This window comes from Urocampus carinirostris, chromosome 3 (genome assembly GCF_059441175.1).
Source record: "Urocampus carinirostris isolate Australia breed hairy pipefish chromosome 3, RoL_Ucar_1.0, whole genome shotgun sequence".
Taxonomy (NCBI): Eukaryota; Metazoa; Chordata; class Actinopteri; order Syngnathiformes; family Syngnathidae; genus Urocampus; species Urocampus carinirostris.
The window spans coordinates 65,693,113-65,706,243 of NC_142351.1; the positions used below are offsets into that span (position 1 = coordinate 65,693,113).

Sequence of the window (13,131 nt, forward strand, 5' to 3'; positions counted from 1 at the left end):
CACGTACTGTGCATCAGGGACCTCTCCTGCTGGCAAGTCCGGGAACTTTCCTAGTTGTTCGGCCATTGTCCACAAGACCTGGGCAGCGCTGCACTCACAAAAAAGGTGCTTCACCGACTCCTGGGCGCCACAGCCAGGTCGAGGGCACGTCGAAGTCGCTGGCATTCCTCGGTGGTGTATTACGGCTCTGACTGGGAGAACCTCATGAGCCACCATCCATGACAAGTCTCGCAGTCTGTTTGGGAGGGCAGGATGATTAACGTTGCTCCAAACCGTTGTGGATTCGCCAAACGCAAGCCCCCGCATAGGGCTTACTGTAGCTCGCTCTTGCACAATAGCAATAAGGGCCCTGTGGTTTTGTAAAGTGTGACATTCTTGTGTTTCCAAATCAAACTTCTTCAAAAAATCCCGAATAAAGAGATGTGTTGGTGGCAAGTTAAATGAAACTGGAATCAAACGATTGTTTGGTACAAGCTTTAGCTTCCGCAAATATGATTATATTTCTTTCACTGTCACTGTGGAAGCCGCTCTGATGAGCTTGTGCAATTCCAAGTGTTGATCAAGAAACCAAGAGCCATGCAAACTGATGATAGCTTGCTTCCAGTTAGTTCAGACACAAAAGTACCAAGCAGATACATTTTTTTCTTTGATTTATTTGAAACCATGTTGTTCATGGGAAGGGGGGGGTTAAGGGTTATTGTTCTATTTTCTTTATTAATTATCCTTTATCCGTTATCGGTCAGTTCATAATACGCTACAAAGCCAAGGAGCCGGGACTCTTACTCTCAGCCAAAAGGCCAAGCTAAGGTCCTAGCCTTAAAGCCTTGCTGCGATCATTGCGAATGCACCGTTCCCGGGCCGATGCGTGGAGTGGACAGAGCAAGCTCTTATTCCATCAAACGACTTGCATTTGATTTTTGCAATCCGCATTGCAAAAATCAAATGCAAGTCGTTTCATCTAGATTGGTCAGAGCAAGCTCTTATTCCATCCAGAACCAGACCGCTTGCAATATGGATGAACATTGCTTAGAAAGTCTCACTATTATGTTCCTTGACTATTCATGCAGATGTAATATCAAACTGTATCATGGTGTAAAGAAAATTGTGCAAGCTGTGAAAAGGAAGATTATGTAACTGAGAAATGTTTGAATGTACTTAATATTTACCTGATGCTGATCCTTGAATGTCAATCACTTCTTGGAGGACAAAGAAGGTCTGCTGGCATTGTAGGTCAAGGGAAAATATACTAGTTGAATTAGACTGATCTTGCTGGGCAATGACTTGTGGGTAATAATTGTTTGAGATATAAACTTAAACATCTGTGGCTTATCCCAGCATCTCGAGAACTCCCATTTAAGAAAACTGATGGAAAACGCCAAACTTCTCAGCAATTGAGCTACCCCTAAAATTTATTTTATTTAGACCAAACTGCACAGCAATTGTTCTTTTGTGTAATGGAACACAATTAAGGGGTAAGACACTGACTTATTGCAACTTTGAAAATAAGCTCCACCCTAATATATATATATATATATATACAGGGAGTGCAGAATTATTAGGCAAGTTGTATTTTTGAGGATTAATTTTATTATTGAACAACAACCATGTTCTTAATGAACCCAAAAGTCTCATTAATATCAAAGCTGAATATTTTGGAAGTTGGAGTGGGGCTTTTTTAGTTTTAGCTATTTGGAGGATATCTGTGTGTGCAGGTGACTATTACTGTGCATAATTATTAGGCAACTTAACAAAAAACAAATGTATACCCATTTCAATTATTTATTTTCATCAGGAAAACCAATATAACAGCTCAACATTCACAAATATACATTTCTGACATTCAAAAACAAAACAAAAACAAATCAGTGACCAATATAGCCACCTTTCTTTGCAAGGACACTCAAAAGCCTGCCATCCATGGATTCTGTCAGTGCTTTGATCTGTTCACGATCAACATTGCGTGCAGCAGCAACCACAGCCTCCCAGACACTGTTCAGAGAGGTGTACTGTTTTCCCTCCTTGTAAATCTCACATTTGATGAGGGACCACAGGTTCTCTATGGGGTTCAGATCAGGTGAACAAGGAGGCCATGTCATTAGTTTTTCTTCTTTTAGACCCTTTCTTGCCAGCCACGCTGTGGAGTACTTGGATGCGTGTGATGGAGCGTTGTCCTGCATGAAAATCATGTTTTTCTTGAAGGATGCGGACTTCTTCCTGTACCACTGCTTGAAGAAGGTGTCTTCCAGAAACTGGCAGTAGGACTGGGAGTTGAGCTTGAGTCCATCCTCAACCCGAAAAGGCCCCACAATCTCATCTTTGATGATACCAGCCCATACCAGTACCCCACCTCCACCTTGCTGGCGTCTGAGGCGGACTGGAGCTCTCTGCCCTTTACCGATCCAGCCACGGGCCCATCCATCTGGCCCATCAAGACTCTCATTTCATCAGTCCATAAAACCTTAGAAAAATCCGTCTTGAGATTTTTCTTGGCCCAGTCTTGACGTTTCAGCTTGTGTGTCTTGTTCAGTGGTGGTCGTTTTTCAGCCTTTCTTACCTTGGCCATGTCTCTGAGTATTGCACACCTTGTGCTTTTGGGCACTCCAGTGATGTTGCAGCTCTGAAATATGGCACAAGTGGCATCTTGGCAGCTGTACGCTTGACTTTTCTCAGTTCACGGGCAGTTATTTTGCGCCTTGGTTTTTCTACACGCTTCTTGCGACCCTGTTGACTATTTTGAATGTAACGCTTGATTGTTCGATGATCACGCTTCAGAAACTTGGCAATTTTAAGAGTGCTGCATCCCTCTGCAAGATATCTCACTATTTTTGACTTTTCAGAGCCTGTCAAGTCCCTCTTCTGACCCATTTTGCCAAAGGAAAGGAAGTTGCCTAATAATTATGCACACCTGATATAGGGTATTGATGTCATTAGACCACACCCCTTCTCATTACAGAGAGGCACATCACCTGATATGCTTAATTGGTAGTAGGCTTTCGAGCCTATACAGCTTGGAGTAAGACAACATGCATAAAGAGGATGATGTGGTCAAAATACTCATTTGCCTAATAATTCTGCACTCCCTGTATATATATATACAGTGCATCAGGAAAGTATTCACAGCGCTTCACTTTTTCCACATTTTGTTATGTTACAGCCTCATTCCAAATTGTATTAATTGAATCTTTTATCTCAAAATTCTACACAAAATACTCCATTATGACAATGTGAAAACGTTTTTTTTTTAACTTTTTTTGAATGTATTAAAAATAGAAAACTAAGAAATCACATTTACATAAGTATTCACAGCCTTTGCCATGGAGCTCAAAATTGAGCTCAGGTGCATCGTTTTTCCACTGATCATCTTGAGATCTTTCTACAGCTTAATTGGAGTCCACCTGCAGTAAATTCAGTTGATTGGACATGATTTGGAAAGGCACACACCTGTCTATATAATGTCCCACAGTTGAGTGTGCATGTCAGAGCACAAACACCAATCATGAAGTCAAAAGAACTGTCTGTTGACCTGCGAGACAGGATTGTCTTGAGGCACAAATCTGGGGAAGGATACAGAAAAATTTCTGCTGCTTTGAAGGCCCCAATGAGCACAGTGGCCTCCATTATTCGTAAATGGAAAACATTTGGAACCACCAGGACTCTTCCTAGAGCTGGCCGGCCTTCTAAACTCAGCGATCGGGGAAGAAGGGCCTTAGTCAGGTAGGTGACCAAGAACCCGGTGGTCACTCTGTCAGAGCTCCAGCGTTCTTCTGTGGAGAGAGGAGAGCCTTCCAGAAGGACAACCATCTCTGCAGCAATCTACCAATCAGGCCTGTATAGTAGAGTGGCCAGACGAAAGCCACTCCTTAGTAAAAGGAACATGGAAGCCCATCTGGAATTTGCCAAAAAGCACCCGAATGACTCTCAGACCATGAGAAAACAAAATTCTCTGGTCTGATGAGACAAAGATTGAACTCTTTGGTGTGAATGCCAGGCGCCATGTTTGGAGGAAACCAGGCACCGCTCATCACCAGGCCAATACCATCCCTACAGTGAAGCATGGTGGTGGCAGCATCATGCTGTGAGGATGTTTTTCAGCAGCAGGAACTGGCAGACTAGTCAGGATAGAAGGAAAAATGAGTGCAGCAATATATAGAGATATCCTGGATGAAAACCTGCCCCAGAGCGCTCTTGACCTCAGGCTGGGGCGAAGGTTCATTTTTCAGCAGGACAACGACCCAAAGCAAACAGCCAAGATCTCAACAGATTGGCTTCAGAGCCACTCCGTGAATGTCCTGGAGTGGCCCAGCCAGAGTCCAGACTTGAATCCGATCGAACATCTCTGGAGAGATCTGAAAATGGCTGTGCACAAACGTCTCCCATCCAACCTGATTGAGCTTGAGACTTATTGCAAAGAAGAATGGGCAAAACTGCCTAAAGATAGGTGTGCTAAACTTGTGGGATCATATTCAAAAATATTTAAGGCTGTATTTGCTGTCAAAGGTGGATCAACAAAGTATTAAGCAAAGGCTGTGAATACTTATGTAAATGTGATTTCTTAGTTTTCTATTTTTAATAAATTCCAAAAAAGTAAAAAAACAAAACTTTTTCACATTGTCATAATGGAGTATTTTGTGTAGAATTTTGAGATAAGAGTTTAAATTAATACAATTTGGAATGAGGCTGTAACATAACAAAATGTGGAAAAAGTGAAGTGCTGTGAATACTTTCCGGATGCACTGTATATATATATATATATATATATATATATATATATATATATATAATGTGTATATATGTATGTACACACTCATTGCTCTTATACTAAGCAATCAGTGTCAATAAAATTAGTTTGACACTTTAAAAAGTTCGCTTAACTGTTCAAGTTTGAATAGTCCATTCAAAAATATTTAAAAGAACAAAAACATGAAACATATGATTCCCCTGAATTGGAGGAATAGTACAATTTCACAAATTAAACGTTTGCATTATTTCACACTTCCACATCGTGCCAAAAAAAAATCATTCTTTAAAAAAAGAAAACAAAAACAACAGTTTTACATATGGGTCCCAAGACTTGCATTGATACCAAAGAGATCATTGCAGCAAGAATCTGATAACCATTGAAATGAAGGTTTTTAAGATTTTTAATAAGTATGATTGCATTTTTACCTTTGCTAAAGAAAATGGTTGTTATCAATTGACTATCATTAATTAATTATTAAATGGACATTTGGTGTTATTCATCGCTTCATGGTGGTAAAAAAAAGCAATATTAATTTGAATAATAAGCACCCTAAAACTTTTTTTTCATTCCTGTCGGTCGAGAATTTTGAATTAAAAAAAAAAAATTTAACACAACGCGAGCCCCATTTAGCAGGAGCTGCAGTTGTAGGCACAAAAAAATCAAATAAAAAAAATCTTGTAAAACACTTGGCAAAAAATGAAAAGAAATGTTAGTCTGTTCACTTTGAGTCTCCGAAGTTTATATTCTTCCTTGTGCTTTTCAGCACTCATTTTTGGTTGCACTTCACAATACAGCATCATCTAGTGGTCAAATAATACGCAATGTCCTTTTAAGGAAAATATTATCTGGGAATTTAATATTTCTTTCCAAATATCTGCCTTTTTGTAATGCAGCACATTCCTACCTACTTGCTTCTTGATAATTTTCTTCTGTCTTATCTATTGTCACAGGTAAAGTCGGGTTTCTTCCACGAGAGTGATGCCAAAGTAGTGGGAAAATCAATAAGGGACCGAGTCAATTTGATAAAGAAGTCTCGAGAACGACGGCAGCAGCAGCAGATGCTTCAGCACCAAGGATTGGAAGATAGAAGCGACTCCAATCTGGCTTCATTCACACATTCATCCAGCCCATTAGGGGCCGGCTCCACTGGGGGAACAGGGCCGGACACCCTCCAAGAAGCCGATCAGCATATTGTCAGAGGGGCAACAATATGCATTCAAGGTGAAGTAGAAAAAAACAATGCAGAGATTCCCCGGATATCACGGTTAATGAGGACCAGAACCACCAGCCAAAAGTGAAACTCCATAAAGTAGCGTTGCATCTTCATAAAAGCCGGCAAAGGGTTAAACTTAACTCACGATTACGTCATTACTGAGATTGTACGACTATAAGAAAATAACAGTTAAAGATCAACAAGTAATAAAACACGACACATATGCAGTTGAATAAATGGTTTTAATGTCATTATAGAAAAGTAAAACGAACTTGGAGGGTTTTTCCTTTCAATGTAAGAAAGCAATTAGGAGAGAGGCTGGCTAGCTACTCGCTAGCATCGGGTGTCCTTGGATTGAGCCAAGTCTGAGTCAAGTCTGAGTCCCGAATGTAGCAGTTTCTCACGAGTTATAGCTCCAGATCTTTCGTTTCACAGCAAATGGATCTGGCATCTGGGACTGCAAGGCTCAGGGGTAGCTTGTGAGGGTTGTTAGCTTAGCCATATCAGTAGGCCAGACCTGCAGCAGCGCTATTGCCTTTGCTCCGACGCCACCCCAGTTTTTCTGGAACCTGATAATAATCCACGGATCAGCCGCATTTCATTGCTCTCTTCTGTCCTTCTTCAGAGTCCGACTAATTGAAGATTTTCTTTTCAATGTAACAAATCGCTAAAGGCTAACAGCTGCTATCCTTCCCAGTTTGTTTTGAGACGTTGACTGCACATGCTCCGGCTGTTTGACTGACAGCGTTCACCAGCCTCTCAAAGTTGCGGACGCTGACAGTCACGCCAACCAATACACACCCACAAAATCTGCCCGGTGCATTTGCTGAGTGCTCTCTCTGACCACAATGAACGATACATTGATATCAATGACAATAAATACAATTTAATCCAAAATCCAAGATGGATTGAATCAGCGGTAACCAGAGCGCGAAGTAGCGAAGTGTCTCTGTATTTGTAATGACTTTGAAAAAGTGCAAGATTTTCATGTGGGGTTTTTTTCTCCCACTTAGGGGAATCCCATGGTTCCACCAGATGTGAAGTAGCTTCTAGCAAGCAGAGCCAATCCCACCCCCAGCCTGGGGGAGTGCTTTCGGTCTCCCAGCTCATCGCTACATCTGTATGTTTATCACAAATTATTTTTGTATGTTTGTGTAACAAGTATTTGGTTAATATTATAATAATTATGATGTTACAGACGCTCCCCTACTTACGACCATTCGACTTGCGTAAAACGGTACACATCCGGCCCGCCGTGTAATCATATCCGGCCCGCAAGACCATTTTACATTATTGTTATTAGATGGCCCGTCAATATGAACAACGCCGTCTCATCCCCGGACATCATATTAGATATGGTAGAGCGCTCGCCTTGGGATCAAGGGATCCCAGTTCGAATCCCGGCTCGTCCGTTTTATATGTCGAAGTGTCTTTGGGTAAGACACTGAACCCCTAATACCCCCAATAAGCAGGTTAGCGCCTTACATGGCTGCAAGGCCGCTATTGGGAAGTGTGGAGCACATTGTAAAGCGCTTTAGGAAGTCATTGACTTGAAAAGCGTTATATAAATGCAGATCATTTCATTTCATATTCTGACGTTTTAGTCACTGTATGTAATATACTATACTATGTACCAGGGGTCGGGAACCTATGGCTCGCGAGCCATATATGGCTCTTTCTATGTGTACCTATGGTTCAGAGACAAATTTACAGTGGAACCTCGGTTTTCGACCATAATCCGTTCCAGAACCCTGTTCGAAAACCGATTTGTTCGATCACCGAAATCATTTTTCCCATTAAAAATAATGTAAATCGTTTTAATCCGTTCCAACACCCTGAATGTTTACCTGAAAGTTCAACGTAAACATAAAGCTAACCCTGGCTAATTTACGTTTGCGTTATCGTAATCTTCCGTACGAAAGATTACGCTAACATGAACGGGTAAAAATTAAAAAAAAGGATAAAGAAAAGAATTATGATTAGGATTTCTTACCTTTGTGGTGGTCAGCAGAAGGCGCAGGTGGACGGTGGGCAGAGGGATGGAGGAGGAAGGACTGACATGTCTTAAATGCAATAGTTGTACGCACTACTTTTCTTTTTTCACCTGTAGCAACTTTGCTGCTTGCACTGACTTTCTTCGGTGGCATAATTAGGGGCTAAAATACTTTGTACACCTATATTAAAAGCGAAAGCAAAACGAAGCATGTCCGCACGCGATAACAGTTGGTCACGCCGCTCAGCATTGCACCCTGGCGTACGCACTCACGCATTACCGGCGTTCGAACTCCGATTTTTTGACCGAACAGCGAAGCAAGAATTTCTCAAAATTTTGGGTTGGACTCCGATTTGTCCGAACTGAGAGGCGTTCGAAAACCGAGGTTCCACTGTAATTGCATGCAAATTTTCTCCATCTCGTTCAAAACTTGAGCTACTAATCCTGTTCAGATACACGCAAAGCCAAACCAAAACTGAATTTTAAATTAGTACTCTTCAGAATATATAGGGCACGTTTTCACTACGATTTACAGTAAAGGTGTCACACAAAAAAAACTTGTTTTGGCTGTACAAGAAGAATGGGCAAAACTGCCTAAAGATAGGTGTGCTAAACTCGTGGGATCATATTTAAAAAGACTTGAGGCTGTATTTGCTGCCAAAGGTGGATCAACAAAGTACTAAGGGGCCGGTCACACAGACATTTGCGGCTGAATCACGGCCAGAAATTTCTGCCTTTGGGGCGGACGCTATTGGACGCATTGAGATCGCCATTCAGACGAGATACAGCAGTGCTTAACACGAGGTCGCAAATTCGCGCGCGGGTGGCAGCGCGAAACAATTTTGCGCTGCTCAATTCTTCAGAGCGCGGGTACACAGCCTTTCACGAGCGTATCAAGGCTGAACCACGGCCAGAATTTTCTTTGTTGCGTAGGAGTCGGATTTGGGCACAACACCGGCTCGGGAGCTTTTATACCCGTGGTCCACACGAGAAAATGACGCAGAAATGACGCGATGAGGAAGCGGAACAGTCGCCGGCGTCTTTTTTGCGGCCATACACCGATGAACAGTGGGGTGGCCAATTTTACGCATTTTCCATCGCGGGCAACCACGGGCGAAAAAAAATCGCAAAATTTTGGCCGTGATTCAGCCGCAAATGTCTGTGTGACCGGCCCCTAAGCAAAGGCTATGAATACTTATGTAAATGTGATTTCTTAGTTTTCTATTTTTAATAAATTCAAAAAAGTAAAAAAAAAAAAAATTTTATTACATTGTCATAATGGAGTATTTTGTGTAGAATTTTAAGTGATTTAATTAATACAATTTGGAATGAGGCTGTAACAACAAAATGTGGAAAAAGTGAAGCGCTGTGAATACTTTCCGGATGCACTGTATATGGCAACTCCTCCTCCTGTTTCATTTGATCTATTTATGTAGTTTAAATTATAATTATTTGTTTCAAAATCGACTCCCTTTTTCTTATTAAAATTGCAAATCATTTTCATAATCCACTGCCCTGCATTCTTCACAGTGTTTCCTACATGTCATCATTGGAGGGGCTATTTTATTCATGTTTTACTCTCAATGCAATGTTCAATTTCGATGCATACAATGTTACAAAACGTTGATATTAATGACAATAAAGACGATTAAATTTAATTTAAAAAAAAGATTGATTGTTACAAAATTGGAACATAAGCAAATACTTTAGGGAGCTATCCAATTCATAAATAAACAGGTCTTAAATTTCAAGTAAAGTAAGTAACGAAGACACTGTTTTCATGAAAATCTGTTAAGGTGCCTCCACTCTTAAATGTGGGAAGCACTGTCATTTCAAATGTCTTAATTGTGATGCTTTTTCTCACCTAATGTTTACTACTTTCTCCTCCCCACCCTCCTCTATCTAAACCAATCACACCACTGCACAGTCACAAACGTTACCATCAGACGCATTTCAAAGCACTGCCCCCCAAGCATCGCTGGCCCCCTCACAATCGTACATATCGTCGGTTTCCCCGCAACCTCTCCCCTCGTCCATGTCCCTCGGTGATCCTACTGGCCTGGTGGTGACTATTGTTCCCGTCGCTCAGCCTGAGGCCCCCCCGATGCAGTCTACTGACATTATCCAGCAACAAACGCAACACCTACAGTCCATTCTAACTGGACAAACATCCAACCTTCATCAGTCACAAATGGAGAGCCAGGTTACGGTTCCAGTGCATCACTTCAGCAACACTCAACCTTTGGTGGGACAGGTTCATCAGTGCCTTTCAGCTTTAGCGGTTCTGAAACATCCAAATGCACACCAGAAGCAGATGTTTGTACAGCCTAGCCCTCATCAATCTCCACAGAACCAAGCAGCAAGAGCAGGTATGGAGCAGCAAGCTTTGTTTTTGCCACTGCCAGGGGAACGTTCTCAACCAGGTACCGATTCTTTAGAGCAAATACCCGTCAGACCACAACAACACATTTTAAGGCTGAAGGAGCATCAACAAGCTCAGTTAAAACAGCAGCAAACCCTCGTACATAAGCGCTTGTTGGAACAGCAGCAAGCCACAGTTCAACACCAAGCACTTTCACATCAACATTTAGGGCAACAGCAGCCTAAACAACTCTATCAACTGACAGAAAATCCGCACGCACCAATGCACGAAGATCCGCAACAACAAGTAGTGCATCGGCAACCTCAGCCCATTCAACAAGAACCGCAACAACAAGCTCTCTTACACCAGCATCTCCAGCAGCAATTTGTTTTACAACAAAATCAGCTGGTGGCGCAACAAATCCAGCAAGAAGATGGTCTGCCTCAGACAGACCGACAGCAACAACAGGCTGTGTTGCAGCATCAATTTCTCGAGCAGCAGCAGCCGTGCCAACCTACTATTAAACAAGGCAAAGTCTCCTCTTGCCAAAGCAGCAGTGAGCAACGAATGCTACACAATCCATCAAAAATGTTTCAGACACAGTCACCTCAACACAACAACACTCAATTCATAGCTCATAACCCCCTCACAGGGCAACAAACTGCATTAATCTTGCAGCAGCTGGCAGGGGAAACTCCAAACCCACTAAGTGCTGACATGATCCATCACCACTCTCAAATTTCTTCCCCAGCGCCACCACCAGTAGTCATGCAGCCTGTGAAGGGTTCAGTTGTTAGCCCGGCTCCTACACTTTCCAAGCAAGAGCAAAATGGAGTTCATACCCAAAACCAAAGTCATATCCAATATGACAGCCAATCAGCTCAAGTGATGATCGACCCCCATCTTGTTCCTGTTGTGGTAGCGACTCGAGGACAGGCACAAATTGTAATCCAAGCGCAGAACGTTCTAAGCGCTTATCCCGAACCTACAGCTTCGATCACAGGTCAAGTGTCTACTCATCCGGTCATTACGGCTCAGCCTTTGCAGCCGGTTGTGTGTCAGGCTCAACCATTGAACATCGCTTCTGACTTTCAGGTGAGGGGCCAACTAAACCAAACTACAGCCCAAATTCCAGCAAGCACAATTCCTGGTCAGATGCCGCTAACTACTCTTGTTGAAATGACTGGCACACAGCAGGCTTCAATAGAAAGTCTCTTCCCAGCCCAAAATCCCCTTCGGCCAAGCCTTCTGACCCCTCAAACCTACCAATCTCCGCCACTAAGACACAACATCCTCAATTCCACACAAATGGCAGTGCTGCAGTACCAGCAGGTATCATTACCTGCTGGAACTACCGCAGCCACTATCAACCCTGCTGTAGATACTTCTAGCAAGATTCCAATAGTCCTAGCCCAGCAGCAGCTGTTAGGAAGCATTCCCAACTCCTCATTTGTAGAAACCGTCCCCCAGTCTCAGCTTCAGAACCTTTCTCATGCTCAGCAAGAAATTCCACCTTCCGTAATCCAGTTGCCAGTTGAACCTATCACAGCTTCAGACCAGCAGAACTGTCCTCTCAGGCATGTCGTGATTGGCAGGGATGAAGTTAAGATGCCAGTACAAAGTCTTTCAGATGTGAATTCTGGCGCACCGTTGGCAACCGATCGATTTTCCCACAATACAAGCCACATTTCCTCCAGTACGAGCGGGCCATCGGGCAAGCACTCACTGCCTGCATCTACGGACACACAAATCACCATTCAAAAACAGCCTCATTCCCATGTGCAGGCGCATCCACCCTCTCATGCCTCCTCTCCCTCGTCAACCTTACCATCCCATCCTCCTCTCCCTCCCCCTGCACCACAGCTGCCGTCTCACACAGCTGCCCAGGAAGCCAACTTCCTAGCCGCCTCCCCTCAGCCTGCTGCTGCTATCGACTCGCTTAATTGTCATGTCCCCAAACTACCCCAAGCTGAGCCGCAAGACTGTGACCCTTCCCTGCTGACTGTTTCTCAGGTACAAGAAAGAATAAGTGTGATTTGACAGATTGTAAAAAATGTTGAATTCAAAACTAACACGTTCTAAATTGAGCTGTAGTTGTATGTCAATGCTTCCTTTCTGTCTGTCCAATCTGATTTTCTTTGGGTTTTTCTATTTCCGTGTCTTTATGTGATGATATTTATGGCATTTGTGTTCTCTTCAGGAATGCCTGCCCCTGTCAAACACAGAACATCCTTCCTCAACTGGGTAAGTTTGATGTGGCATAGTCTGCCCGTACTCATGTCCTCGAGCATGATCCATTCAGGATCGGTGTTCTGTTTTGTTGAGTTTGTTTTTCATAAACCCAATCAAAAGTAGATAAAACCAGTGTCTAAATACGATATGGCTGATACTTTTTTGCAGCAACAGTTTGTTGTCATTGTTTTTGAAAAATAAAATAAAAATAAATCCTATGTTTCATGTTTTTAGGCTTTTATTACAACACTAATATGTTTAACACTGAAATACATAGTGGTCAAATTCAGGGATGGATACAATTGTAATTATAGCTTATTTTCTTAAACAGTGTATCTGAATGTTTTCAACCCTGCCGTTTCTTAACAGACATTTTACCAACAAAGCTTATTTTTTAAAATGTTTTTTTCCTAAATACATACATCGATACTATATCAGTTTGCCCGCGTCCCTGCGTCCTAGACGCATTCATTTTTGCTGGGGACGGATAGTGTCAAATCAACATCCCTGGGACGCAACTTTTTTGACACAAAATTGTCATTATTACCCAATTACTTTTTTTTTAACAAAGATTTACCGCACTCCAAACT

General features: G+C 42.4%; 1 protein-coding gene across 1 annotated transcript in view; it reads left to right on the top strand.

The window, feature by feature from the left end:
* The window catches only part of wnk3 (WNK lysine deficient protein kinase 3), a 128,238-nt gene that overhangs the window by 84,855 nt on the left and 30,252 nt on the right, over positions 1 to 13,131 (top strand). Inside the window, exons 9-12 of the mRNA XM_088329848.1 lie at positions 5,692 to 5,962; positions 6,968 to 7,074; positions 9,875 to 12,322; positions 12,510 to 12,553. Coding sequence (XP_088185974.1) covers positions 5,692 to 5,962; positions 6,968 to 7,074; positions 9,875 to 12,322; positions 12,510 to 12,553 — 2,870 coding nt within the window. The remainder of the gene's footprint in view (positions 1 to 5,691; positions 5,963 to 6,967; positions 7,075 to 9,874; positions 12,323 to 12,509; positions 12,554 to 13,131) is intronic.